We start from the raw sequence: 27,425 nt of genomic DNA, 5'->3' as shown, positions 1-27,425 counted from the left end.
TCTCCCGTGTGCTGTCGGTGGTACGTTCCTCTGTATCTGTGGCGTCTCCCGTGTGCTGTCTGTGGTACTTTCCTCTGTATCTGTGGCGTCTCCTGTGTGCTGTCGGTGGTACGTTCTTCTGTATCTGTGGCGTCTCCCATGTGCTGTCGGTGGTATGTTCCTCTGTATGTGTGGCATCTCCCATGTGCTGTCGGTGGTACGTTCCCCTGTATCTGTGGCGTCTCCCATGCACTGTCGGTGGTACATTCCTCTGTATCTGTGGCGTCTCCCGTGTGCTGTCGGTGGTACGTTCCTCTGTGTCTGTGGCGTCCCCCATGTGCTGTCGGTGGTACGTTCCCCTGTATCTGTGGCGTCTCCCATGCACTGTCGGTGGTACATTCCTCTGTATCTGTGGCGTCTCCCGTGTGCTGTCGGTGGTACATTCCTCTGTATCTGTGGCGTCTCCCGTGTGCTGTCGGTGGTACGTTCCCCTGTATCTGTGGCGTCTCCCGTGTGCTGTCGTGGTACGTTCCTCTGTATCTGTGGCGTCTCCTGTGTGCTGTCGGTGGTACGTTCCTCTGTATCTGTGGCGTCTCCCGTGTGCTGTCGGTGGTAAATTTCTCTGTATCTGTGGCGTCTCCTGTGTGCTGTCGGTGGTACGTTACTCCTTATCTGTGGCGTCTCCCGTGTGCTGTCGGTGGTACATTCCTCTGTATCTGTGGCGTCTCCCGTGTGCTGTCGGTGGTACATTCCTCTGCATCTGTGGCGTCTCCCGTGTGCTGTCGGAGGTACATTCCTCTGTATCTGTGGCGTCTCCCGTGTGCTGTCGGTGGTACATTCCTCTGTATCTGTGGCGTCTCCCGTGTGCTGTCGGTGGTACATTCCTCTGTATCCGTGGCGTCTCCCGTGTGCTGTCGGTGGTACATTCCTCTGTATCTGTGGCGTCTCCCGTGTGCTGTCGGTGGTACATTCCTCTGCATCTGTGGCGTCTCCCGTGTGCTGTCGGAGGTACATTCCTCTGTATCTGTGGCGTCTCCCGTGTGCTGTCGGTGGTACATTCCTCTGTATCTGTGGCGTCTCCCGTGTGCTGTCGGTGGTACATTCCTCTGTATCCGTGGCGTCTCCCGTGTGCTGTCGGTTGTACGTTCTTCTGTATCTGTGGCGTCTCCCGTGTGCTGTCGGTGGTACGTTCCTCTGTATCTGTGGCGTCTCCCGTGTGCTGTCTGTGGTACTTTCCTCTGTATCTGTGGCGTCTCCCATGTGCTGTCGGTGGTACGTTCTTCTGTATCTGTGGCGTCTCCCATGTGCTGTCGGTGGTATGTTCCTCTGTATGTGTGGCATCTCCCATGTGCTGTCGGTGGTACGTTCCCCTGTATCTGTGGCGTCTCCCATGCACTGTCGGTGGTACATTCCTCTGTATCTGTGGCATCTCCCGTGTGCTGTCGGTGGTACGTTCCTCTGTGTCTGTGGCGTCCCCCATGTGCTGTCGGTGGTACGTTCCCCTGTATCTGTGGCGTCTCCCATGCACTGTCGGTGGTACATTCCTCTGTATCTGTGGCGTCTCCCGTGTGCTGTCGGTGGTACATTCCTCTGTATCTGTGGCGTCTCCCGTGTGCTGTCGGTGGTACGTTCCCCTGTATCTGTGGCGTCTCCCGTGTGCTGTCGTGGTACGTTCCTCTGTATCTGTGGCGTCTCCTGTGTGCTGTCGGTGGTACATTCCTCTGTATCTGTGGTGTCTCCCGTGTGCTGTCGGTGGTACATTCCTCTGTATCTGTGGCGTCTCCCGTGTGCTGTCGGTGGTACGTTCCTCTGTATCTGTGGCGTCTCCCGTGTGCTGTCGGTGGTAAATTTCTCTGTATCTGTGGCGTCTCCCGTGTGCTGTCGGTGGTACGTTACTCTGTATCTGTGGCGTCTCCCGTGTGCTGTCGGTGGTACATTCCTCTGTATCTGTGGCGTCTCCCGTGTGCTGTCGGTGGTACATTCCTCTGCATCTGTGGCGTCTCCCGTGTGCTGTCGGAGGTACATTCCTCTGTATCTGTGGCGTCTCCCGTGTGCTGTCGGTGGTACATTCCTCTGTATCTGTGGCGTCTCCCGTGTGCTGTCGGTGGTACATTCCTCTGCATCTGTGGCGTCTCCCGTGTGCTGTCGGTGGTACATTCCTCTGTATCTGTGGCGTCTCCCGTGTGCTGTCGGTGGTACATTCCTCTGCATCTGTGGCGTCTCCCGTGCGCTGTCGGTTTTACGTTCCTCTGTGTCTGTGGTGTCTCCCGTGTGCTGTCGGTGGTACATTCCTCTGTATCTGTGGCGTCTCACGTGTGCTGTCGGTGGTATATACCTCTGTATCTGTGGCGTCTCCCGTGTGCTGTCGGTGGTATATTCATCTGTAGCTGTGGCGTCTCCTGTGTGCTGTCGGTGGTAAATTTCTCTGTATCTGTGCCGTCTCCCGTGTGCTGTCGGTGGTACGTTCCTCTACATCTGTGGTGTCTCCCGTGTGCTGTCGGTGGTACATTCCTCTGTATCTGTGGCGTCTCCCGTGTGCTGTCGGTGGTACATTCCTCTGTATCTGTGGCGTCTCCCGTGTGCTGTCGGTGGTACGTTCCCCTGTATCTGTGGCGTCTCCCGTGTGCTGTCGGTGGTACGTTCCTCTGTATCTGTGGCGTCTCCTGTGTGCTGTCGGTGGTACATTCCTCTGTATCTGTGGCGTCTCCCGTGTGCTGTCGGTGGTACGTTCCTCTGTGTCTGTGGCGTCCCCCATGTGCTGTCGGTGGTACGTTCCCCTGTATCTGTGGCGTCTCCCATGCACTGTCGGTGGTACATTCCTCTGTATCTGTGGCGTCTCCCGTGTGCTGTCGGTGGTACATTCCTCTGTATCTGTGGCGTCTCCCGTGTGCTGTCGGTGGTACGTTCCCCTGTATCTGTGGCGTCTCCCGTGTGCTGTCGTGGTACGTTCCTCTGTATCTGTGGCGTCTCCTGTGTGCTGTCGGTGGTACGTTCCTCTGTATCTGTGGCGTCTCCCGTGTGCTGTCGGTGGTAAATTTCTCTGTATCTGTGGCGTCTCCTGTGTGCTGTCGGTGGTACGTTACTCTGTATCTGTGGCGTCTCCCGTGTGCTGTCGGTGGTACATTCCTCTGTATCTGTGGCGTCTCCCGTGTGCTGTCGGTGGTACATTCCTCTGCATCTGTGGCGTCTCCCGTGTGCTGTCGGAGGTACATTCCTCTGTATCTGTGGCGTCTCCCGTGTGCTGTCGGTTGTACGTTCTTCTGTATCTGTGGCGTCTCCCGTGTGCTGTCGGTGGTACGTTCCTCTGTATCTGTGGCGTCTCCCGTGTGCTGTCTGTGGTACTTTCCTCTGTATCTGTGGCGTCTCCCGTGTGCTGTCGGTGGTACGTTCTTCTGTATCTGTGGCGTCTCCCATGTGCTGTCGGTGGTATGTTCCTCTGTATCTGTGGCGTCTCCCATGCACTGTCGGTGGTACATTCCTCTGTATCTGTGGCATCTCCCGTGTGCTGTCGGTGATACATTCCTCTGTATCTGTGGCGTCTCCCGTGCGCTGTCAGTTTTACGTTCCTCTGTGTCTGTGGTGTCTCCCGTGTGCTGTCAGTTTTACGTTCCTCTGTGTCTGTGGTGTCTCCCGTGTGCTGTCGGTAGTACATACCTCTGTATCTGTGGCGTCTCCCGTGTGCTGTCAGTGGTATATTCATCTGTATCTGTGGTGTCTCCCGTGTGCTGTCCGTGGTACATTCCTCTGTATCTGTGGCGTCTCCCGTGTGCTGTCGGTGGTACATTCCTCTGTATCTGTGGCGTCTCCTGTGTGCTGTCGGTGGTACGTTCCTCTGTATCTGTGGCGTCTCCCGTGCGCTGTCAGTTTTACGTTCCTCTGTGTCTGTGGCGTCTCCCGTGTGCTGTCGGAGGTACATTCCTCTGTATCTGTGCCGTCTCCCGTGTGCTGTCGGTGGTACATTCCTCTGTATCTGGTTTCATGGATTGACCATTTGTATGTTCTGTTTTCAGATCCCCGGGACATTAGGTGTGATGTGTCCCCTCTGGTAATTATACTCTGGTTATATAATATTATACTATTAGTGTTCCTGCTTTTCCTATAACTCCTCACCACTACCTCACTGGGGGTCTCTTACCCAAATCCCTCCAGCTCTCCCCCATCCTTACCCAGCCCTCACCTGTCCTCCCCCATCCTTACCCAGCCCTCACCTGTCCTCCCCCATCCTTACCCAGCCCTCACCTGTCCTCCCCCATCCTTACCCAGCACTCCCCTGTCCTCCCCCATCCTTACCCAGCCCTCACCTGTCCTCCCCCATCCTTACCCAGCCCTCACCTGTCCTCCCCCATCCTTACCCAGCCCTCACCTGTCCTCCCCCATCCTTACCCAGCCCTCACCTGTCCTCCCCCATCCTTACCCAGCCCTCCTCTGTCCTCCCCCATCCTTACCCAGCCCTCACCTGTCCTCCCCCATCCTTACCCAGCCCTCACCTGTCCTTCCCCATCCTTACCCAGCCCTCCCCTGTCCTCCCCCATCCTTACCCAGCCCTCACCTGTCCTCCCCCATCCTTACCCAGCCCTCACCTGTCCTCCCCCATCCTTACCCAGCCCTCACCTGTCCTCCCCCATCCTTACCCAGCCCTCACCTGTCCTCCCCCATCCTTACCCAGCCCTCACCTGTCCTCCCCCATCCTTACCCAGCCCTCACCTGTCCTCCCCCATCCTTACCCAGCCCTCACCTGTCCTCCCCCATCCTTACCCAGCCCTCACCTGTCCTCCCCCATCCTTACCCAGCCCTCACCTGTCCTCCCCCATCCTTACCCACCCCTCACCTGTCCTTCCCCATCCTTACCCAGCCCTCACCTGTCCTCCCCCATCCTTACCCAGCCCTCCCCTGTCCTCCCCCATCCTTACCCAGCCCTCACCTGTCCTCCCCCATCCTTACCCAGCCCTCCCCTGTCCTCCCCCATCCTTACCCAGCCCTCCCCCATCCTTACCCAGCCCTCACCTGCCCTCCCCTATCCTTACCCAGCCCTCACCTGCCCTCCCCTATCCTTACCCAGCCCTCCTCTGTCCTCCCCCATCCTTACCCAGCCCTCACCTGTCCTCCCCCATCCTTACCCAGCCCTCACCTGTCCTCCTCCATCCTTACCCAGCCCTCCCCTGTCCTCCCCCATCCTTACCCAGCCCTCACCTGTCCTCCCCCATCCTTACCCAGCCCTCACCTGTCCTTCCCCATCCTTACCCAGCCCTCACCTGTCCTCCCCCATCCTTACCCAGCCCTCACCTGCCCTCCCCTATCCTTACCCAGCCCTCCTCTGTCCTCCCCCATCCTTACCCAGCCCTCACCTGTCCTCCCCCATCCTTACCCAGCCCTCACCTGTCCTCCTCCATCCTTACCCAGCCCTCACCTGTCCTCCCCCATCCTTACCCAGCCCTCACCTGTCCTCCCCCATCCTTACCCAGCCCTCACCTGTCCTCCCCCATCCTTACCCAGCCCTCACCCATCCTTACCCAGCCCTCACCTGCCCTCCCCTATCCTTACCCAGCCCTCCTCTGTCCTCCCCCATCCTTACCCAGCCCTCCTCTGTCCTCCCCCATCCTTACCCAGCCCTCACCTGTCCTTCCCCATCCTTACCCAGCCCTCACCTGTCCTCCCCCATCCTTACCCAGCCCTCACCTGTCCTCCCCCATCCTTACCCAGCCCTCACCTGTCCTCCCCCATCCTTACCCAGCCCTCACCTGTCCTCCCCCATCCTTACCCAGCCCTCACCTGTCCTCCCCCATCCTTACCCAGCCCTCACCTGTCCTCCCCCATCCTTACCCAGCCCTCCCCCATCCTTACCCAGCCCTCACCTGTCCTCCCCCATCCTTACCCAGCCCTCACCTGTCCTCCCCCATCCTTACCCAGCCCTCACCTGTCCTCCCCCATCCTTACCCAGCCCTCACCTGTCCTCCCCCATCCTTACCCAGCCCTCACCTGTCCTCCCCCATCCTTACCCAGCCCTCACCTGTCCTCCCCCATCCTTACCCAGCTTTCCCCTGTCCTCCCCCATCCTTACCCAGCCCTCCCCTGTTCTCCCCCATCCTTACCCAGCCCTCACCTGTCCTCCCCCATCCTTACCCAGCCCTCACCTGTCCTCCCCCATCCTTACCCAGCCCTCACCTGTCCTCCCCCATCCTTACCCAGCCCTCACCTGTCCTCCCCCATCCTTACCCAGCCCTCACCTGTCCTCCCCCATCCTTACCCAGCCCTCCCCCATCCTTACCCAGCCCTCCTCTGTCCTCCCCCATCCTTACCCAGCCCTCACCTGTCCTCCCCCATCCTTACCCAGCCCTCACCTGCCCTCCCCCATCCTTACCCAGCCCTCACCTGTCCTCCCCCATCCTTACCCAGCCCTCACCTGTCCTCCCCCATCCTTACCCAGCCCTCACCTGTCCTCCCCCATCCTTACCCAGCCCTCACCTGTCCTCCCCCATCCTTACCCAGCCCTCACCTGTCCTCCCCCATCCTTACCCAGCCCTCACCTGTCCTCCCCCATCCTTACCCAGCCCTCCCCTGTCCTCCCCCATCCTTACCCAGCCCTCCCCTGTCCTCCCCCATCCTTACCCAGCCCTCCCCTGTCCTCCCCCATCCTTACCCAGCCCTCACCTGTCCTCCCCCATCCTTACCCAGCCCTCCCCTGTCCTCCCCCATCCTTACCCAGCCCTCCCCCGTCCTTACCCAGCCCTCCCCCATCCTTACCCAGCCCTCACCTGTCCTCCCCCATCCTTACCCAGCCCTCACCTGTCCTCCCCCATCCTTACCCAGCCCTCACCTGTCCTCCCCCATCCTTACCCAGCCCTCCCCTGTCCTCCCCCATCCTTACCCAGCCCTCCCCTGTCCTCCCCCATCCTTACCCAGCCCTCCTCTGTCCTCCCCCATCCTTACCCAGCCCTCCCCTGTCCTCCCCCATCCTTACCCAGCCCTCCCCTGTCCTCCCCCATCCCTACCCAGCCCTCCCCTGTCCTCCCCCATCCTTACCCAGCCCTCCCCTGTCCTCCCCCATCCTTACCCAGCCCTCCCCTGTCCTCCCCGCAGAGCAATGTCTCCTCTTCCTCTTCTGTATGTAACGCTTGTTTTCCTGATCAGACCCCGCCCACCTCATCCTGTAATGGATTCAAGATCCACAATCAAGTAGTAAGAGCTGAAGAGTCTGCAGCAGACAAGGTAAGTGCTCTGTGCCGTGTAGGTATGTGCTGGAAGTCGCAGCCAGGTCTGATGTTAGGGTCATGGTGGGATGAGGAGTGCATGGGAAATTGCTTATACGCCAACTATCTACCTGTGTGGTATCGGCATTATGTCCGTGTCGGCATTGTGACTGAATATACCAAAATATATATATGGCTTTTACTGCAATTGTACAAGATGGAGTAGAATGTCGTCTACCCCTGTGCTAGTGGTCAGTGTGTCGGCGAGCGTCATCTATCCCTGTACTACTTGTCGGTGTGTCGGTGTGCGTCGTCTGCCCCAGTGCTAGTTGTCGGTGTGCGTCGTCTACCCCTGTGCTAGTTGTCGGTGTGCGTCGTCTACACCTGTGCTAGATGTCGGTGTGCGTCGTCTACCCCTGTGCTAGATGTCGGTGTGCGTCGTCTACCCTTGTGCTAGATGTCGGTGTGCGTCGTCTACCCCTGTGCTAGATGTCGGTGTGCGTCGTCTACCCCTGTGCTAGATGTCGGTGTGCGTCGTCTACCCCTGTGCTAGTTGTCGGTGTGCGTCGTCTACCCTTGTGCTAGATGTCGGTGTGCGTCGTCTACCCTTGTGCTAGATGTCGGTGTGCGTCGTCTACCCTTGTGCTAGATGTCGGTGTGCGTTGTCTACCCCTGTGTTCGTTGTCGGTGTGCGTCGTCTACCCCTGTGCTAGATGTTGGTATGCGTCGTCTGCCCCTGTGCTATTTGTCGGTGTGCGTCGTCTACCCCTGTGCTAGATGTTGGTATGCGTCGTCTACCCCTGTGCTAGTTGTCGGTGTGCGTCGTCTACCCCTGTGCTAGATGTCGGTGTGCGTCGTCTACCCCTGTGCTAGTTATCGGTGTGCGTCGTCTACCCCTGTGCTAGATGTCGGTGTGTGTCGTCTGCCCCTGTGCTAGATGTCGGTGTGCGTCGTCTGCCCCTGTGCTAGTTGTCGGTGTGTGTCGTCTGCCCCTGTGCTAGTTGTCGGTGTGCGTCGTCTACCCCTGTGCTAGTTGTCGGTGTGCGTCGTCTACCCCTGTGCTAGATGTCGGTGTGTGTCGTCTGCCCCTGTGCTAGTTGTCGGTGTGCGTCGTCTGCCCCTGTGCTAGTTGTCGGTGTGTGTCGTCTGCCCCTGTGCTAGTTGTCGGTGTGCGTCGTCTACCCCTGTGCTAGTTGTCGGTGTGCGTCGTCTACCCCTGTGCTAGATGTCGGTGTGCGTCGTCTACCCCTGTGCTAGATGTCGGTGTGCGTCGTCTACCCCTGTGCTAGATGTCGGTGTGCGTCGTCTGCCCCTGTGTTCGTTGCCGGCGAGCGTCGTCTACCCCTGTGCTAGTGGTCAGTGTGTCGGTGTGCGTCGTCTGCCCCTGTGCTAGTGGTCAGTGTGTCGGTGTGCGTCGTCTGACCCAGTGCTAGTTGTCGGTGTGTCGGTGTGCGTCGTCTGCCCCAGTGCTAGTTGTCGGTGTGCGTCGTCTACCCCTGTGCTAGTTATCGGTGTGCGTCGTCTACCCCTGTGCTAGATGTCGGTGTGCGTCGTCTACCCCTATGCTAGTTGTCGGTGAGCGTCGTCTGCTCCTGTGCTAGTTGTCGGTGTGCGTCGTCTGCCCCTGTGCTAGTTGTCGGTGTGCGTCGTCTACACCTGTGCTAGATGTCGGTGTGCGTCGTCTACCCCTGTGCTAGTTGTCGGTGTGCGTCGTCTACCCCTGTGCTAGTTGTCGGTGTGCGTCGTCTACCCCTGTGCTAGTTGTCGGTGTGCGTCGTCTACCCCTGTGCTAGTTGTCGGTGTGCGTCGTCTACCCCTGTGCTTATTGTCGGTGTGCGTCGTCTACACCTGTGCTAGTTGTCGGTGAGCGTCGTCTGCTCCTGTGCTAGTTGTCGGTGAGCGTCGTCTGCTCCTGTGCTAGTTGTCGGTGTGCGTCGTCTGCCCCTGTGCTAGTTGTCGGTGTGCGTCGTCTACACCTGTGCTAGATGTCGGTGTGCGTCGTCTACCCCTGTGCTAGATGTCTGTGTGCGTCGTCTACCCCTGTGCTAGATGTCGGTGTGCGTCGTCTACCCCTGTGCTAGTTGTCGGTGTGCGTCGTCTAACCCTGTGCTAGTTGTCGGTGTGCGTCGTCTACCCCTGTGCTAGATGTCGGTGTGCGTCGTCTGCCCCTGTGTTCGTTGCCGGCGAGCATCGTCTACCCCTGTGCTAGTGGTCAGCGAGCGTCGTCTACCCCTGTGCTAGTGGTCAGTGTGTCGGTGTGCGTCGTCTACCCCTGTGCTAGTGGTCAGTGTGTCGGTGTGCGTCGTCTGCCCCAGTGCTAGTTGTCGGTGTGCGTCGTCTACTCCTGTGCTAGTTGTCGGTGTGCGTCGTCTACCCCTGTGCTAGATGTCGGTGTGCGTCGTCTACCCCTGTGCTAGTTGTCGGTGTGCGTCGTCTACCCCTGTGCTAGTTGTCGGTGTGCGTCGTCTACCCCTGTGCTAGATGTCGGTGTGCGTCGTCTACCCCTGTGCTAGTTGTCGGTGTGCGTCGTCTAACCCTGTGCTAGTTATCGGTGTGCGTCGTCTACCCCTGTGCTAGATGTCGGTGTGCGTCGTCTACCCCTGTGCTAGTTGTCGGTGTGCGTCGTCTACCCCTGTGCTAGTTGTCGGTGTGCGTCATCTGCCCCTGTGCTAGTTGTCGGTGTGCGTCGTCTACCCCTGTGCTAGATGTCAGTGTGCGGCGTCTACCCCTGTGCTAGTTGTCTGTGTGCGTCGTCTACCCCTGTGCTAGTTGTCTGTGTGCGTCGTCTGCCCCTGTGTTCGTTGCCGGCGAGCATCGTCTACCCCTGTGCTAGTGGTCAGCGAGCGTCGTCTACCCCTGTGCTAGTGGTCAGTGTGTCGGTGTGCGTCGTCTACCCCTGTGCTAGTGGTCAGTGTGTCGGTGTGCGTCGTCTACCCCTGTGCTAGATGTCGGTGTGCGTCGTCTGCCCCTGTGTTCGTTGCCGGCGAGCATCGTCTACCCCTGTGCTAGTGGTCAGCGAGCGTCGTCTACCCCTGTGCTAGTGGTCAGTGTGTCGGTGTGCGTCGTCTACCCCTGTGCTAGTGGTCAGTGTGTCGGTGTGCGTCGTCTGCCCCAGTGCTAGTTGTCGGTGTGCGTCGTCTACTCCTGTGCTAGTTGTCGGTGTGCGTCGTCTACCCCTGTGCTAGTTGTCGGTGTGCGTCGTCTACCCCTGTGCTAGATATCGGTGTGCGTCGTCTGCCCCTGTGCTAGTTGTCGGTGTGCGTCGTCTACCCCTGTGCTAGATGTCGGTGTGCGTCGTCTACCCCTGTGCTAGATGTCGGTGTGCGTCGTCTACCCCTGTGCTAGATGTCGGTGTGCGTCGTCTACCCCTGTGCTAGTTGTCGGTGTGCGTCGTCTACCCCTGTGCTAGTTGTCGGTGTGCGTCATCTGCCCCAGTGCTAGTTGTCGGTGTGCGTCGTCTGCTCCTGTGCTAGTTGTCGGTGTGCGTCGTCTACCCCTGTGCTAGTTGTCGGTGTGCGTCGTCTGCTCCTGTGCTAGTTGTCGGTGTGCGTCGTCTGCCCCAGTGCTAGTTGTCGGTGTGCGTCGTCTACCCCTGTGCTAGTTATCGGTGTGCGTTGTCTACCCCTGTGCTAGTTGTCGGTGTGCGTCGTCTGCTCCTGTGCTAGTTGTCGGTGTGCGTCGTCTACCCCTGTGCTAGTTATCGGTGTGCGTCGTCTACCCCTGTGCTAGTTATCGGTGTGCGTTGTCTACCCCTGTGCTAGTTGTCGGTGTGCGTCGTCTGCTCCTGTGCTAGATGTCTGTGTGCGTCGTCTGCCCCAGTGCTAGTTGTCGGTGTGCGTCGTCTACCCCTGTGCTAGTTGTCGGTGTGCGTCGTCTGCTCCTGTGCTAGTTGTCGGTGTGCGTCATCTGCCCCAGTGCTAGTTGTCGGTGTGCGTCGTCTACCTCTGTGCTAGTTATCGGTGTGCGTTGTCTACCCCTGTGCTAGTTGTCGGTGTGCGTCGTCTGCCCCAGTGCTAGTTGTCGGTGTGCGGCGTCTACCCCTGTGCTAGTTGTCGGTGTGCGTCGTCTACCCCTGTGCTAGATGTCGGTGTGCGTCGTCTACCCCTGTGCTAGTTGTCGGTGTGCGGCGTCTACCCCTGTGCTAGATGTCGGTGTGCGTCGTCTACCCCTGTGCTAGTTGTCGGTGTGCGTCGTCTACCTCTGTGCTAGTTATCGGTGTGCGGCGTCTACCCCTGTGCTAGTTGTCGGTGTGCGTCGTCTACCCCTGTGCTAGTTGTCGGTGTGCGTCATCTACCCCTGTGCTAGTTGTCGGTGTGCGTCGTCTACCCCTGTGCTAGATGTCGGTGTGCGTCGTCTACCCCTGTGCTAGATGTCGGTGTGCGGCGTCTACCCCTGTGCTAGTTGTCGGTGTGTCGGCGAGCGTCATCTATCCCTGTACTAGTTGTCGGTGTGTCGGTGTGCGTCGTCTGCCCCTGTGCTAGTTGTCGGTGTGCGTCGTCTACCCCTGTGCTAGATGTCGGTGTGCGGCGTCTACCCCTGTGCTAGTTGTCGGTGTGCGTCATCTACCCCTGTGCTAGTTGTCGGTGTGCGTCGTCTACCCCTGTGCTAGATGTCGGTGTGCGTCGTCTACCCCTGTGCTAGATGTCGGTGTGCGGCGTCTACCCCTGTGCTAGTTGTCGGTGTGCGTCATCTACCCCTGTGCTAGTTGTCGGTGTGCGTCGTCTACCCCTGTGCTAGTTGTCGGTGTGCGTCGTCTGCCCCTGTGTTCGTTGCCGGCAAACGTCGTCTACCCCTGTGCTAGTGGTCAGTGTATCGGTGTGCGTCGTCTGCCCCTGTGCTAGTTGTCGGTGTGCGTCGTCTACCCCTGTGCTAGTTGTCGGTGTGCGTCGTCTACCCTTGTGCTAGATGTCGGTGTGCGTCGTCTACCCTTGTGCTAGATGTCGGTGTGCGTCGTCTACCCTTGTGCTAGATGTCGGTGTGCGTCGTCTACCCCTGTGCTAGTTGTCGGTGTGCGTCGTCTACCCTTGTGCTAGATGTCGGTGTGCGTCGTCTACCCTTGTGCTAGATGTCGGTGTGCGTCGTCTACCCCTGTGCTAGTTGTCGGTGTGCGTCGTCTACCCCTGTGCTAGTTGTCGGTGTGCGTCGTCTACCCCTGTGCTAGATGTCGGTGTGCGTCGTCTGCCCCTGTGCTAGTTGTCTGTGTGCGTCGTCTACCCCTGTGCTCGTTATCGGTGTGCGTCGTCTACCCCTGTGCTAGATGTCGGTGTGCGTCGTCTACCCCTGTGCTAGTTGTCGGTGTGCGTCGTCTACACCTGTGCTAGTTGTCGGTGAGCGTCGTCTGCTCCTGTGCTAGTTGTCGGTGTGCGTCGTCTGCCCCTGTGCTAGTTGTCGGTGTGCGTCGTCTACACCTGTGCTAGATGTCGGTGTGCGTCGTCTACCCCTGTGCTAGTTGTCGGTGTGCGTCGTCTGCCCCTGTGCTAGTTGTCGGTGTGCGTCGTCTGCCCCTGTGCTAGTTGTCGGTGTGCGTCGTCTGCCCCTGTGCTAGTTGTCGGTGTGCGTCGTCTGCCCCTGTGCTAGTTGTCGGTGTGCGTCGTCTACCCCTGTGCTAGATGTCGGTGTGCGTCGTCTACCCCTGTGCTAGATGTCGGTGAGCGTCGTCTGCCCCTGATAATGTACAGGATTATCTAGCCTTGTCCTACGCGGGTTGCTGGAAGTATTGCATCATAGCGCTTCCGTCATAGTTTATGGTTTGAGGCGACGTTGTGGCCATTCCAGTATAATTTTATTGGATCAGTTGTGTTAGATGTATAACGTGGTACAGCCAGGAAACTGTGTCACACACATGTCATGGACCACCACCCAAGCGGGGATTCTGGACAGTGGTCGGGATTCCAACCCTCGGCATTTGTGAACCATGAAGTCTGTTCTCAGCCCGGCAGCCCTGCTCTCGTCTCTGATAGGAAGGGAATGAGAGACCAGGCAGGGGGCATGAGAGAGTAAGTGGCTGTGCCATTCCATGTAATTACATCTCAAATGCAGCAGGAGGTGTCTTCTTACTCTATGGTATGACAGTATGATGGGAGCTGGCATATAGGGTTTGTTACTCTATGGTATGAGAGTATGATGGGAGCTGGCGTATAGGGGTTGTTACTCTATGGTATGACAGTATGACGGGAGTTGGAGTATAGAGGTTGTTACTCTATGGTATGATGGGAGCTGGCGTATAGGGGTTGTTACTCTATATGGTATGACAGTATGATGGGAGTTGGAGTATAGGGGTTGTTACTCTATGGTATGACAGATGGTATGATGGGAGTTGGAGTATAAGGGGTTGTTACTCTATGGTATGACAGTAAGATGGGAGCTGGAGTATAGGGGTTGTTACTCTATGGTATGACAGTATGATGGGAGCTGGCATATAGGGTTTGTTACTCTATGGTATGACAGTATGATGGGAGTTGGCGTATAGGGGTTGTTACTCTATGGTACGACAGTATGACGGGAGTTGGAGTATAGCGGTTGTTACTCTATGGTATGACAGTTGGTATGATGGGAGTTGGAGTATAAGGGGTTGTTACTCTACGGTATGACAGTATGATGGGAGCTGGCATATAGGGCTTGTTACTCTATGGTATGAGAGTATGATGGGAGCTGGCGTATAGGGGTTCTTACTCTATGGTACGACAGTATGACGGGAGTTGGAGTATAGAGGTTATTACTCTATGGTATGATGGGAGCTGGCGTATAGGGGTTGTTACTCTATGGTACGACAATATGACGGGAGTTGGAGTATAGAGGTTGTTACTCTATGGTATGATGGGAGCTGGCGTATTGGGGTTGTTACTCTATGGTATGAGAGTATGATGGGAGCTGGCGTATAGGGGTTGTTACTCTATATGGCATGACAGTATGATGGGAGTTGGAGTATAGCGGTTGTTACTTTATGGCACGACAGTATGACGGGAGTTGAAGTATAGAGGTTGTTACTCGATGGTATGATGGGAGTTGGAGTATAAGGGGTTGTTACTCTATGGTATGACAGAATGATGGGAGTTGGCGTATAGGGGTTGTTACTCTGGTATGACAGTATGACGGGAGTTGGCGTATAGGGGTTGTTACTCTATGGTACGACAGTATGACGGGAGTTGGAGTATAGCGGTTGTTACTCTATGGTATGACAGTTGGTATGATGGGAGTTGGAGTATAAGGGGTTGTTACTCTACGGTATGACAGTATGATGGGAGCTGGCATATAGGGCTTGTTACTCTATGGTATGAGAGTATGATGGGAGCTGGCGTATAGGGGTTCTTACTCTATGGTACGACAGTATGACGGGAGTTGGAGTATAGAGGTTATTACTCTATGGTATGATGGGAGCTGGCGTATAGGGGTTGTTACTCTATGGTACGACAATATGACGGGAGTTGGAGTATAGAGGTTGTTACTCTATGGTATGATGGGAGCTGGCGTATTGGGGTTGTTACTCTATGGTATGAGAGTATGATGGGAGCTGGCGTATAGGGGTTGTTACTCTATATGGCATGACAGTATGATGGGAGTTGGAGTATAGCGGTTGTTACTTTATGGCACGACAGTATGACGGGAGTTGAAGTATAGAGGTTGTTACTCGATGGTATGATGGGAGTTGGAGTATAAGGGGTTGTTACTCTATGGTATGACAGTATGATGGGAGTTGGCGTATAGGGGTTGTTACTCTGGTATGACAGTATGACGGGAGTTGGAGTATAGGGGTTGTTACTCTGTGGTATGACAGTATGATGGGAGTTGGCGTATAGGGGTTGTTACTCTGGTATGACAGTATGACGGGAGTTGGAGTATAGCGGTTGTTCCTCTATGGTATGACAGTATGATGGGAGTTGGAGTATAGGGGTTGTTACTCTGTGGTATGACAGTATGATGGGAGCTGGCGTATGGGGGTTGTTACTCTATGGTATGACAGTATGATGGGAGTTAGCGTATAGGGTTTGTTACTCTATGGTACGACAGTATGACGGGAGTTGGAGTATAGATGTTATTACTCTATGGTATGATGGGAGCTGGCGTATAGGGGTTGTTACTCTATGGTACGACAGTATGACGGGAGTTGGAGTATAGGGGTTGTTACTCTATGGTATGACAGATGGTATGATGGGAGTTGGAGTATAAGGGGTTGTTACTCTATGGTATGACAGTATGATGGGTGTTCGTGTATATAGAGGTTGTTACTCTGGTATGACAGTATGATGGGAGCTGGCGTATAGGGCTTGTTACTCTATGGTATGAGAGTATGATGGGAGCTGGCGTATAGGGGTTCTTACTCTATGGTACGACAGTATGACGGGAGTTGAAGTATAGAGGTTGTTACTCGATGGTATGATGGGAGTTGGAGTATAAGGGGTTGTTACTCTATGGTATGACAGTATGATGGGAGTTGGCGTATAGGGGTTGTTACTCTGGTATGACAGTATGACGGGAGTTGGAGTATAGGGGTTGTTACTCTATGAATGGAGAAAAAAAAAAAAAAATTTGCTGCGCCTGTGTCAATCACTTATATATTATTCCAGACTAATATCTTAATTCTCAAATTTTACAGTGCAAAAAATGTATACGTTCGCCTCTATAGGGAGTTATGTGTTACTCTCAATTAATAGAACAGAAAGGAAAAAATAGAGGCGCTCATTTCATTTCAACACTGTAAAAATCTAAATTCATCACAACCAAGGGGTAATAAAAATTAAATATTTATTCTTAAATTAAATGAATAAATTTATATGTACAAAACCATTTTATTATGCACAGAATATATATAAAAATCTCAGTTAATAATCCCTATTCTCACACATTTGCCACATATACAATAAAGTGCTCATATAAATTGCTTGTGCTGCTACAACAAACAATTAAGAAAGTGATACACACTGATCAGTTGTCGGCAGTCTCAGTGTATCAGCTGTTGTAACACTGTAGCCAAGACTGTTATAAACCACCAGTCAGGTAGAGCACAATTACTGAAAGAGAGTGCATTTGTTGAAGACAATAAATTTGCGTCTTGTGAATATTAAGATGTATGATACAATGTCTCAATGTTCCAGAAACCAATTAATTGGAAATATTTGTTGAATTACCTCTCCAGTTGGGCTAGAAGACCCGAGCGTCCTCAGGTCGATGCAAATTGCCCAATATGCAGTGGAACGGAGAGTCTGTCCATACACTTCAGAATCCCGCAGTTGTCTAATTCTTCCCCTGGGCGTGCACCGCCCGCTGCAGTGTGTGGGGAGAGACAGGTGTGCGGCTGATTAACTCGAAGCCGCTATGGGAATCCGGCAATCTGTAATACTTCTCTGATACTCTCTGGACTTGTGCTGTCCGTGAGTGGTGAGAGGGGGAGAAGTTGACGTCCAACCGCTGCCCGTATGCTGAGCTGATGCTGCGGTGGTGTGACAGTATGACGGGAGTTGGAGTATAGGGGTTGTTACTCTATGGTATGACAGATGGTATGATGGGAGTTGGAGTATAAGGGGTTGTTACTCTATGGTATGACAGTATGATGGGAGTTGGCGTATAGGGGTTGTTACTCTGGTATGACAGTATGACGGGAGTTGGAGTATAGGGGTTGTTACTCTGGTATGACAGTATGACGGGAGTTGGAGTATAAGGGTTTGTTACTCTATGGTATGACAGTATGATGGGAGTTGGCGTATAGGGGTTGTTACTCTGGTATGACAGTATGACGGGAGTTGGAGTATAGGGGTTGTTACTCTATGGTATGACAGTATGATGGGAGCTGGCGTATAGGGGTTGTTACTCTATGGTATGACAGTATGACGGGAGTTGGAGTATAGGGGTTGTTACTCTATGGTATGACAGATGGTATGATGGGAGTTGGAGTATAAGGGGTTGTTACTCTATGGTATGACAGTATGATGGGTGTTCGTGTATATAGAGGTTGTTACTCTGGTATGACAGTATGATGGGAGCTGGCGTATAGGGCTTGTTACTCTATGGTATGAGAGTATGATGGGAGCTGGCGTATAGGGGTTCTTACTCTATGGTATGACAGTATGACGGGAGTTGGAGTATAGAGGTTATTACTCTATGGTATGATGGGAGCTGGCGTATAGGGGTTGTTACTCTATGGTACGACAATATGACGGGAGTTGGAGTATAGAGGTTGTTACTCTATGGTATGATGGGAGCTGGCGTATAGGGGTTGTTACTCTATGGTACGACAGTATGACGGGAGTTGGAGTATAGATGTTATTACTCTATGGTATGATGGGAGCTGGCGTATAGGGGTTGTTACTCTATGGTACGACAGTATGACGGGAGTTGGAGTATAGGGGTTGTTACTCTATGGTATGACAGATGGTATGATGGGAGTTGGAGTATAAGGGTTTGTTACTCTATGGTATGACAGTATGATGGGTGTTCGTGTATATAGAGGTTGTTACTCTATGGTATGACAGTATGATGGGAGCTGGCGTATAGGGGTTGTTACTCTGGTATGACAGTATGACGGGAGTTGGAGTATAGGGGTTGTTACTCTATAGTATGACAGTATGATGGGAGCTGGCGTATAGGGGTTGTTACTCTATGGTATGACAGTATGACGGGAGTTGGAGTATAGCGGTTGTTCCTCTATGGTATGACAGTATGATGGGAGTTGGAGTATAAGGGTTGTTACTCTGTGGTATGACAGTATGATGGGAGCTGGCGTATGGGGGTTGTTACTCTATGGTATGACAATATGATGGGAGTTAGCGTATAGGGTTTGTTACTCTATGGTACGACAGTATGACAGGAGTTGGAGTATAGATGTTATTACTCTATGGTATGATGGGAGCTGGCGTATAGGGGTTGTTACTCTATGGTACGACAGTATGACGGGAGTTGGAGTATAGGGGTTGTTACTCTATGGTATGACAGATGGTATGATGGGAGTTGGAGTATAAGGGGTTGTTACTCTATGGTATGACAGTATGATGGGTGTTCGTGTATATAGAGGTTGTTACTCTGGTATGACAGTATGATGGGAGCTGGCGTATAGGGCTTGTTACTCTATGGTATGAGAGTATGATGGGAGCTGGCGTATAGGGGTTCTTACTCTATGGTACGACAGTATGACGGGAGTTGGAGTATAGAGGTTATTACTCTATGGTATGATGGGAGCTGGCGTATAGGGGTTGTTACTCTATGGTACGACAATATGACGGGAGTTGGAGTATAGAGGTTGTTACTCTATGGTATGACAGTATGATGGGAGCTGGCGTATAGGGGTTGTTACTCTATGGTACGACAGTATGACGGGAGTTGGAGTATAGATGTTATTACTCTATGGTATGATGGGAGCTGGCATATAGGGGTTGTTACTCTATGGTACGACAGTATGACGGGAGTTGGAGTATAGCGGTTGTTACTCTATGGTGTGACAGTATGACGGGAGTTGGAGTATAGAGGTTGTTACTCTATGGTATGACAGATGGTATGATGGGAGTTGGAGTATAAGGGGTTGTTACTCTATGGTATGACAGTATGATGGGAGTTGGCGTATAGGGGTTGTTACTCTATGGTATGACGGGAGTTGGAGTATAAGGGGTTGTTACTCTATGGTATGACAGTATGATGGGAGCTGGCGTATAGGGGTTGTTACTCTATGGCAGGCTTTCCCAACCACGGTCCTCAAGGCACACCAACAGTGCATGTTTTAGTGATATCCAGGCTTCAGCACAGGTGACTTAATTAGTAGCTCAGTTATTTTGATTGAACCATCTGTGCTGCAGCCTGGATATCACTAAAACCTGCACTGTTGGTGTGCCTTGAGGACCGTGGTTGGGAAAGCCTGCTCTATGGTATGACAGTATGACGGGAGTTGGAGTATAGCGGTTGTTCCTCTATGGTATGACAGTATGATGAAAGTTGGAGTATAGGGGTTGTTACTCTGTGTTATGACGGTATTATGGGAGCTGGCGTATGGGGGTTGTTACTCTATGGTATGACAGTATGATGAGAGTTAGCGTATAGGGGTTGTTACTCTATGGTACGACAGTATGACGGGAGTTGGAGTATAGGGGTTGTTACTCTATGGTATGACAGATGGTATGATGGGAGTTGGAGTATAAGGGGTTGTTACTCTATGGTATGACAGTATGATGGGTGTTCGTGTATATAGAGGTTGTTACTCTATGGTATGACAGTATGATGGGAGCTGGCGTATAGGGGTTGTTACTCTATGGTATGACAGTATGATGGGAGCTGGCATATAGGGTTTGTTACTCTGGTATGACAGTATGACGGGAGTTGGAGTATAGGGGTTGTTACTCTATGGTATGACGGGAGCTGGCGTATAGGGGTTGTTACTCTATGGTATGACAGTATGACGGGAGTTGGAGTATAGCGGTTGTTACTCTATGGTGTGACAGTATGACGGGAGTTGGAGTATAGGGGTTGTTACTCTATGGTATGACAGATGGTATGATGGGAGTTGGAGTATAAGGGGTTGTTACTCTATGGTATGACAGTATGATGGGAGCTGGCGTATAGGGGTTGTTACTCTATGGTATGACAGTATGACGGGAGTTGGAGTATAGCGGTTGTTACTCTATGGTATGACAGTATGACGGGAGTTGGAGTATAAGGGGTTGTTACTCTATGGTATGACAGTATGATGGGAGCTGGCGTATAGGGGTTGTTACTCTATGGTATGACAGTATGACGGGAGTTGGAGTATAGCGGTTGTTCCTCTATGGTATGACAGTATGATGAAAGTTGGAGTATAGGGGTTGTTACTCTGTGGTATGACGGTATTATGGGAGCTGGCGTATGGGGGTTGTTACTCTATGGTATGATGAGAGTTAGCGTATAGGGGTTGTTACTCTATGGTACGACAGTATGACGGGAGTTGGAGTATAGAGGTTATTACTCTATGGTATGATGGGAGCTGGCGTAAAAGGGATGTTACTCTATGGTACGACAGTATGACGGGAGTTGGAGTATAGGGGTTTTTACTCTATGGTATGACAGATGGTATGATGGGAGTTGGAGTATAAGGGGTTGTTACTCTATGGTACGACAGTATGACAGGAGTTGGAGTATAGGGGTTGTTACTCTATGGTATGACAGATGGTATGATGGGAGTTGGAGTATAAGGGGTTGTTACTCTATGGTACGACAGTATGACAGGAGTTGGAGTATAGGGGTTGTTACTCTATGGTATGACAGATGGTATGATGGGAGTTGGAGTATAAGGGGTTGTTACTCTATGGTACGACAGTATGACAGGAGTTGGAGTATAGGGGTTGTTACTCTATGGTATGACAGATGGTATGATGGGAGTTGGAGTATAAGGGGTTGTTACTCTATGGCATGACAGTATGACAGGAGTTGGAGTATAGGGGTTGTTACTCTATGGTATGACAGATGGTATGATGGGAGTTGGAGTATAAGGGGTTGTTACTCTATGGTATGACAGTATGACAGGAGTTGGAGTATAGGGGTTGTTACTCTATGGTACGACAGTATGACAGGAGTTGGAGTATAAGGGGTTGTTACTCTATGGTACGACAGTATGACAGGAGTTGGAGTATAGGGGTTGTTACTCTATGGTACGACAGTATGACAGGAGTTGGAGTATAGCGGTTGTTACTCTATGGCAGGCTTTTTCAACCAGTGTGCCGCGACCAGTTACAAGGTGTGCCGCAGAGCCAGAGCAGCTTCCTGCACCTTCAGAGTGAACTGTTGGCCCATGCTCTTCTTAGAGGATCAGTCTTGCTCCGGCTGTGACCTATGCCTTGAAAGTGGTGTGATATCATAGGTCACGGCCGCCGCGTCTCACCACCCAGCCAGTCCACTTGCCTGAATACACATCTTCCAGTTCCCACCTGCATCCACAGCTTTCCTTGCCAACCCACATCCACACCTGCCCGATCGCCCGCTGCTCAGTATTCACAGAACTCCACTATGAACAGCCCCCGTCACTGAGGGACAGGGAGGAGGACAGCTGATAATAATATTTGTTATTTTATTTCTCCTGTGGGGAACAGTAGGATTTCAATAGGATTTATGTGGGGAGAATAAGAATTTATGGATGTATGGGGGGAACAATGTGAATAATTCATGTGGGGAGCAATAGGATTTATGTAGGGAGCAACATGATTTATGTGGGGAGCAATGTGATTGTTTTTTCTGTGTAGGCCAATGTATGTTTGTGTGGATTTTTTTTTTTTTTTACTATGAGGGCCAATGTGTGTGTATTGTTCGATGTGCCACGAGTAAAAAAAAAGGTTGAAAATCACTGCTCTATGGTATGACAGATGGTATGATGGGAGTTGGAGTATAAGGGGTGTTACTCTATGGTATGACAGTATGACGGGAGTTGGAGTATAGGGGTTGTTACTCTATGGTATGATGGGAGTTGGAGTATAGAGGTTGTTACTCTATGGTATAACCGCATGACAGGAGTTGGAGTATAGGGGTTGTTACTCTATGGTATGACCGCATGACGGGAGTTGGAGTATAGGGGTTGTTACTCTATGGTATGACGGGAGTTGGAGTATAGGGGTTGTTACTCTATGGCAGTGGTTCTCAAACTCGGTCCTCAGGACCCCACACAGTGCATGTTTTGCAGGTAACCCAGCAGGTGCACAGGTGTATTAATTACTCACTGACACATTTTAAAAGGTCCACAGGTGGAGCTAATTATTTCACTTGTGATTCTGTGAGGAGACCTGCAAAACATGCACTGTGTGGGGTCCTGAGGACCGAGTTTGAGAACCTGTGCTCTATGGTAAGAAAGTATGACGGGAGTTGGAGTATAGGGGTTGTTACTCTATGGTATGACAGATGCTATAATGGCTTTATACTCTTTGGGTTGGTAAATAGTTTCCTTGTTACCTGCTGTATATAAAGTACATTTTCTATTAATTCCCTTTTTCCTTTCTGTCAGAGCTGGGAGGTACAGAATATGCTGGGGCCCAGTCCAGTGTACCCCACACACCACATTGTCATCCTACAGAAGGACCCCAGTAATGGAAGGAGTGGAACGTCTGCCATCAGCTTTTTTGGGGCTCTGCAAATACCGGTGAGATAAGAGGAGATAAGAGGAAGCGATAACAAATCGATGACCTAAAACTACCCAACGCCATTCCATCTAAGTGTTCTTCCATACCGGGCAGATGGGGTCTCCACAGACTAGAGGTTCAGCAATAAAAAGTCCTAAACTTGTGGAAATAATCCACGAAGAGGCAAAACTCTCTCCTGATGTGATCAATTGGATTTAAACCGTTGATAGAGTGAAACCTGTGTTGTCTGTATTACATATGTCGGGATCAGTATGAATTCCCGACATTGAGCGCCGCATGTCCCCTCACAGGCTTGCCACGCTATTCTATTCCCCTCCACTGTACTCGCCACGCTATTCTATTCCCCCTCTCAGGCTCGCCACGCTATTCTATTCCCCCTCGCAGGCTCACCTCGCTATTCTATTCCCCCTCACTGCGCTCGCCACGCTATTCCTTTCCCCTCACTGCGCTTATTACGCTATTCTATTCCCCCTCGCAGGCTCGCCACGCTATTCTATTCCCCCTCTCTGCGCTCACCACGCTATTCTATTCCCCCTCTCAGGCTCGCCACGCTATTCTATTCCCCCTCTCTGCGCTCACCACGCTATTCTATTCCCCCTCACAGGCTCACCACACTATTCTATTCCCCATCGCAGGCTCGCCACGCTATTCTATTCCCCCTCTCTGCGCTCACCACGCTATTCTATTCCCCCTCTCAGGCTCGCCACGCTATTCTATTCCCCCTCTCTGCGCTCACCACGCTATTCTATTCCCCCTCACAGGCTCACCACACTATTCTATTCCCCATCGCAGGCTCGCCACGCTATTCTATTCCCCCTCTCTGCGCTCACCACGCTATTCTATTCCCCCTCACAGGCTCACCACACTATTCTATTACCCCTCACAGGCTCACCACACTATTCTATTACCCCTCGCAGGCTCGCCACGCTGTTCTATTCCCCCTCGCTGCACTCGCCACGCTATTCTGTTCCCCCTCGCTGCACTCGCCACGCTATTCTGTTCCCCCTCGCTGCACTCGCCACGCTATTCTGTTCCCCCTCGCTGCACTCGCCACGCTATTCTGTTCCCCCTCACAGGCTCACCACACTATTCTATTCCCCCTCACAGGCTCACCACACTATTCTATTCCCCCTCACAGGCTCACCACACTATTCTATTACCCCTCGCAGGCTCACCACACTATTCTATTACCCCTCGCAGGCTTGCCACGCTGTTCTATTCCCCCTCGCTGCACTCGCCACGCTATTCTGTTCCCCCTCACAGGCTCACCACACTATTCTATTCCCCCTCACAGGCTCACCACACTATTCTATTCCCCCTCACAGGCTCACCACACTATTCTATTCCCCCTCACAGGCTCACCACACTATTCTATTCCCCCTCACAGGCTCGCCACACTATTCTATTCCCCCTCACAGGCTCACCACACTATTCTATTACCCCTCGCAGGCTTGCCACGCTGTTCTATTCCCCCTCGCTGCACTCGCCACGCTATTCTGTTCCCCCTCTCAGGCTCACCACACTATTCTATTCCCCCTCACAGGCTCACCACACTATTCTATTCCCCCTCACAGGCTCGCCACACTATTCTATTCCCCCTCACAGGCTCACCACACTATTCTATTACCCCTCGCAGGCTTGCCACGCTGTTCTATTCCCCCTCGCTGCACTCGCCACGCTATTCTGTTCCCCCTCTCAGGCTCACCACACTATTCTATTCCCCCTCACAGGCTCACCACACTATTCTATTACCCCTCGCAGGCTTGCCACGCTGTTCTATTCCCCCTCGCTGCACTCGCCACGCTATTCTGTTCCCCCTCTCAGGCTCGCCACACTATTCTATTCCCCCTCACTGCGCTCACCACGCCTCGCTGCGCCCACCATGCTATTCTATTGCCTCTCATAGGCTCTCCACTCTATTCTATTCCCCATTGCAGGCTCGCCACTCTATTCTATTCCCCATCGCAGGCTCACTACGCTATTCTATTCCCCCTCTCAGGCTCGCCATGCTATTCTATTCCACCGCACTGCGCTTACTACGCTATTCTATTCCCCCTCTCAGGCTCGCCAAGCTATTCTATTCCCCCTCTCAGGCTCGCCAAGCTATTCTATTCCCCCTCTCAGGCTCGACACGCTATTCTATTCCCTCTCATTGCACTCACCACGCTATTTTGTTCCCCCTCACAGGCTCACCACACTATTCTATTCCCCCTCACAGGCTCACCACACTATTCTATTCCCCCTCACAGGCTCACCACACTATTCTATTCCCCCTCACAGGCTCGCCACACTATTCTATTCCCCCTCACAGGCTCACCACACTATTCTATTACCCCTCGCAGGCTTGCCACGCTGTTCTATTCCCCCTCGCTGCACTCGCCACGCTATTCTGTTCCCCCTCTCAGGCTCACCACACTATTCTATTCCCCCTCACAGGCTCACCACACTATTCTATTACCCCTCGCAGGCTTGCCACGCTGTTCTATTCCCCCTCGCTGCACTCGCCACGCTATTCTGTTCCCCCTCTCAGGCTCGCCACACTATTCTATTCCCCCTCACTGCGCTCACCACGCCTCGCTGCGCCCACCATGCTATTCTATTGCCTCTCATAGGCTCTCCACTCTATTCTATTCCCCATTGCAGGCTCGCCACTCTATTCTATTCCCCATCGCAGGCTCACTACGCTATTCTATTCCCCCTCTCAGGCTCGCCATGCTATTCTATTCCACCGCACTGCGCTTACTACGCTATTCTATTCCCCCTCTCAGGCTCGCCAAGCTATTCTATTCCCCCTCTCAGGCTCGCCAAGCTATTCTATTCCCCCTCTCAGGCTCGACACGCTATTCTATTCCCTCTCATTGCACTCACCACGCTATTTTGTTCCCCCTTGTAGGCTCGCCACGCTATTCTATGCCCCCTTGTAGGCTCGCCACGCTATTCTATTCCCCCTAGCAGGCTCGCCACGCTATTCTATTCCCCCTCACTGCGCTCGCCGCGCTAATTCTATTCCCCCTCACTGCGCTCGCCGCGCTAATTCTATTCCCCCTCACTGCGCTCGCCACGCTATTCTATTCCCCCTCACTGCGCTTACCATGCTATTCTATTCCCCCTCGCAGGCTCGCCACGCTATTCTATTCCCCCTCACTGCGCTCGCCACGCTATTCTATTCCCCCTCGCAGGCTCGCCACGCTATTCTATTCCCCCTCTCAGGCTCACCATGCTATTCTATTCCTCATCACTGCGCTCACCACGCTATTCTATTACTCCTCATAGGCTTTCCACTCTATTCTGTTCCCCATCGCAGGCTCGCCACTCTATTCTATTCCCCATCGCAGGCTCGCCACTCTATTCTATTCCCCATCGCAGGCTCACTACGCTATTCTATTCCCCCTCTCAGGCTCGCCATGCTATTCTATTCCACCGCACTGCGCTTACTACGCTATTCTATTCCCCCTCTCATGCTCGCCAAGCTATTCTATTCCCCCTCTCAGGCTCGCCAAGCTATTCTATTCCCCCTCTCAGGCTCGACACGCTATTCTATTCCCTCTCATTGCACTCACCACGCTATTTTGTTCCCCCTTGTAGGCTCGCCACGCTATTCTATTCCTCCTTGTAGGCTCGCCACGCTATTCTATTCCCCCTTGTAGGCTCACCACGCTATTCTATTCCCCCTAGCAGGCTCGCCACGCTATTCTATTCCCCCTCACTGCGCTCACCATGCTATTCTATTCCTCCTCACTGTGCTCACCATGCTATTCTATTCCCCCTCACAGGCTCACCACACTACTCTGTTCCCCCTCGCAGGCTTGCCACACTATTCTGTGCCCCCTTGCTGCGCTCACCACGCTATTCTATTACCCCTCTCACGCTCGCCACGCTATTCTATTCCCCCTCACTGCACTCGCCACGCTATTCTATTCCCCATTGCAGGCTTGCCACGCTATTCTATTCCCCATCACAGGCTTGCCACTCTATTCTGATCCCCATCGCAGGCTCGCCACTCTATTCTATTCCCCATCGCAGGCTCGCCACTCTATTCTATTCCCCATCGCAGGCTCATTATGCTATTCTATTCCCCCTCTCGCCAAGCTATTCTATTCCACCTCACTGCGCTCACCACGCTACTCTATTCCCCCTCACTGCGCTCACTACGCTACTCTATTCCCACTCACTGCGCTCGCCACGCTATTCTATTAACCCTCTCAGGCTTGCCACGCTATTCTATTCCCCATCACTGCGCTTACCACGATTTTCTATTCCCCCTCGCAGGCTCGCCACGCTATTCTATTCCCCCTCACTGCGCTCGCCGCGCTAATTCTATTCCCCCTCACTGCGCTCACCACGCTATTCTATTCCCCCTCACTGCGCTTACCATGCTATTCTATTCCCCCTCGCAGGCTCGCCACGCTATTCTATTCCCCCTCACTGCGCTCGCCACGCTATTCTATTCCCCCTCACTGCGCTTGCCACGCTATTCTATTCCCCCTTGCAGGCTCGCCACGCTATTCTATTCCCCCTCTCAGGCTCACCACGCTATTCTATTCCTCATCACTGCGCTCACCACGCTATTTATTTACTCCTCATAGGCTTTCCACTCTATTCTGTTCCCCATCGCAGGCTCGCCACTCTATTCTATTCCCCATCGCAGGCTCGCCACTCTATTCTATTCCCCATCGCAGGCTCATTATGCTATTCTATTCCCCCTCTCATGTTCGCCAAGCTATTCTATTCCCCCTCACTGTGCTCAAGACGCTATTCTATTCCCCCTCACAGGCTCGCCACGCTATTCTATTCCCCCTCACTGCGCTCGCCACGCTATTCTGTTCCCCCTCGCAGGCTCGCCAAGCTATTCTATTCCCCCTCTCAGGCTCAACACGCTATTCTATTCTCCCTCACTGCGCTCGCCACGCTATTCTATTCTCCCTCACTGCGCTCGCCACGCTATTCTATTCTCCCTCACTGCGCTCGCCACGCTATTCTATTCCCCCTCTCAGGCTCGCCACGCTATTCTATTCCTCATCACTGCGCTCACCACGCTATTCTATTGCCCCTCATAGGCTTTCCACTCTATTCTGTTCCCCATCGCAGGCTTGCCACTCTATTCTATTCCCCATCGCAGGCTCGCCACTCTATTCTATTCCCCACCGCAGGCTCATTATGCTATTCTATTCCCCCTCTCATG

General features: G+C 53.1%; 1 protein-coding gene across 2 annotated transcripts in view; it reads left to right on the top strand.

The window, feature by feature from the left end:
- Positions 1-27,425, top strand: part of LOC134983048 (glucose-6-phosphate exchanger SLC37A1-like) — a 164,080-nt gene that overhangs the window by 66,244 nt on the left and 70,411 nt on the right. For both annotated transcript variants that reach the window (XM_063948746.1, XM_063948747.1), the window contains exons 9-11: positions 3,990-4,024; positions 7,108-7,185; positions 22,108-22,242. In XM_063948746.1, coding sequence (XP_063804816.1) covers positions 3,990-4,024; positions 7,108-7,185; positions 22,108-22,242 — 248 coding nt within the window. The remainder of the gene's footprint in view (positions 1-3,989; positions 4,025-7,107; positions 7,186-22,107; positions 22,243-27,425) is intronic.

The sequence above is a fragment of the Pseudophryne corroboree genome, assembly GCF_028390025.1.
Source record: "Pseudophryne corroboree isolate aPseCor3 chromosome 2 unlocalized genomic scaffold, aPseCor3.hap2 SUPER_2_unloc_2, whole genome shotgun sequence".
Classification (NCBI taxonomy): domain Eukaryota; kingdom Metazoa; phylum Chordata; class Amphibia; order Anura; family Myobatrachidae; genus Pseudophryne; species Pseudophryne corroboree.
The sequence above is the reverse complement of the archived record's forward strand: the minus strand, read 5'-3'. Positions and strand labels throughout refer to the sequence as shown.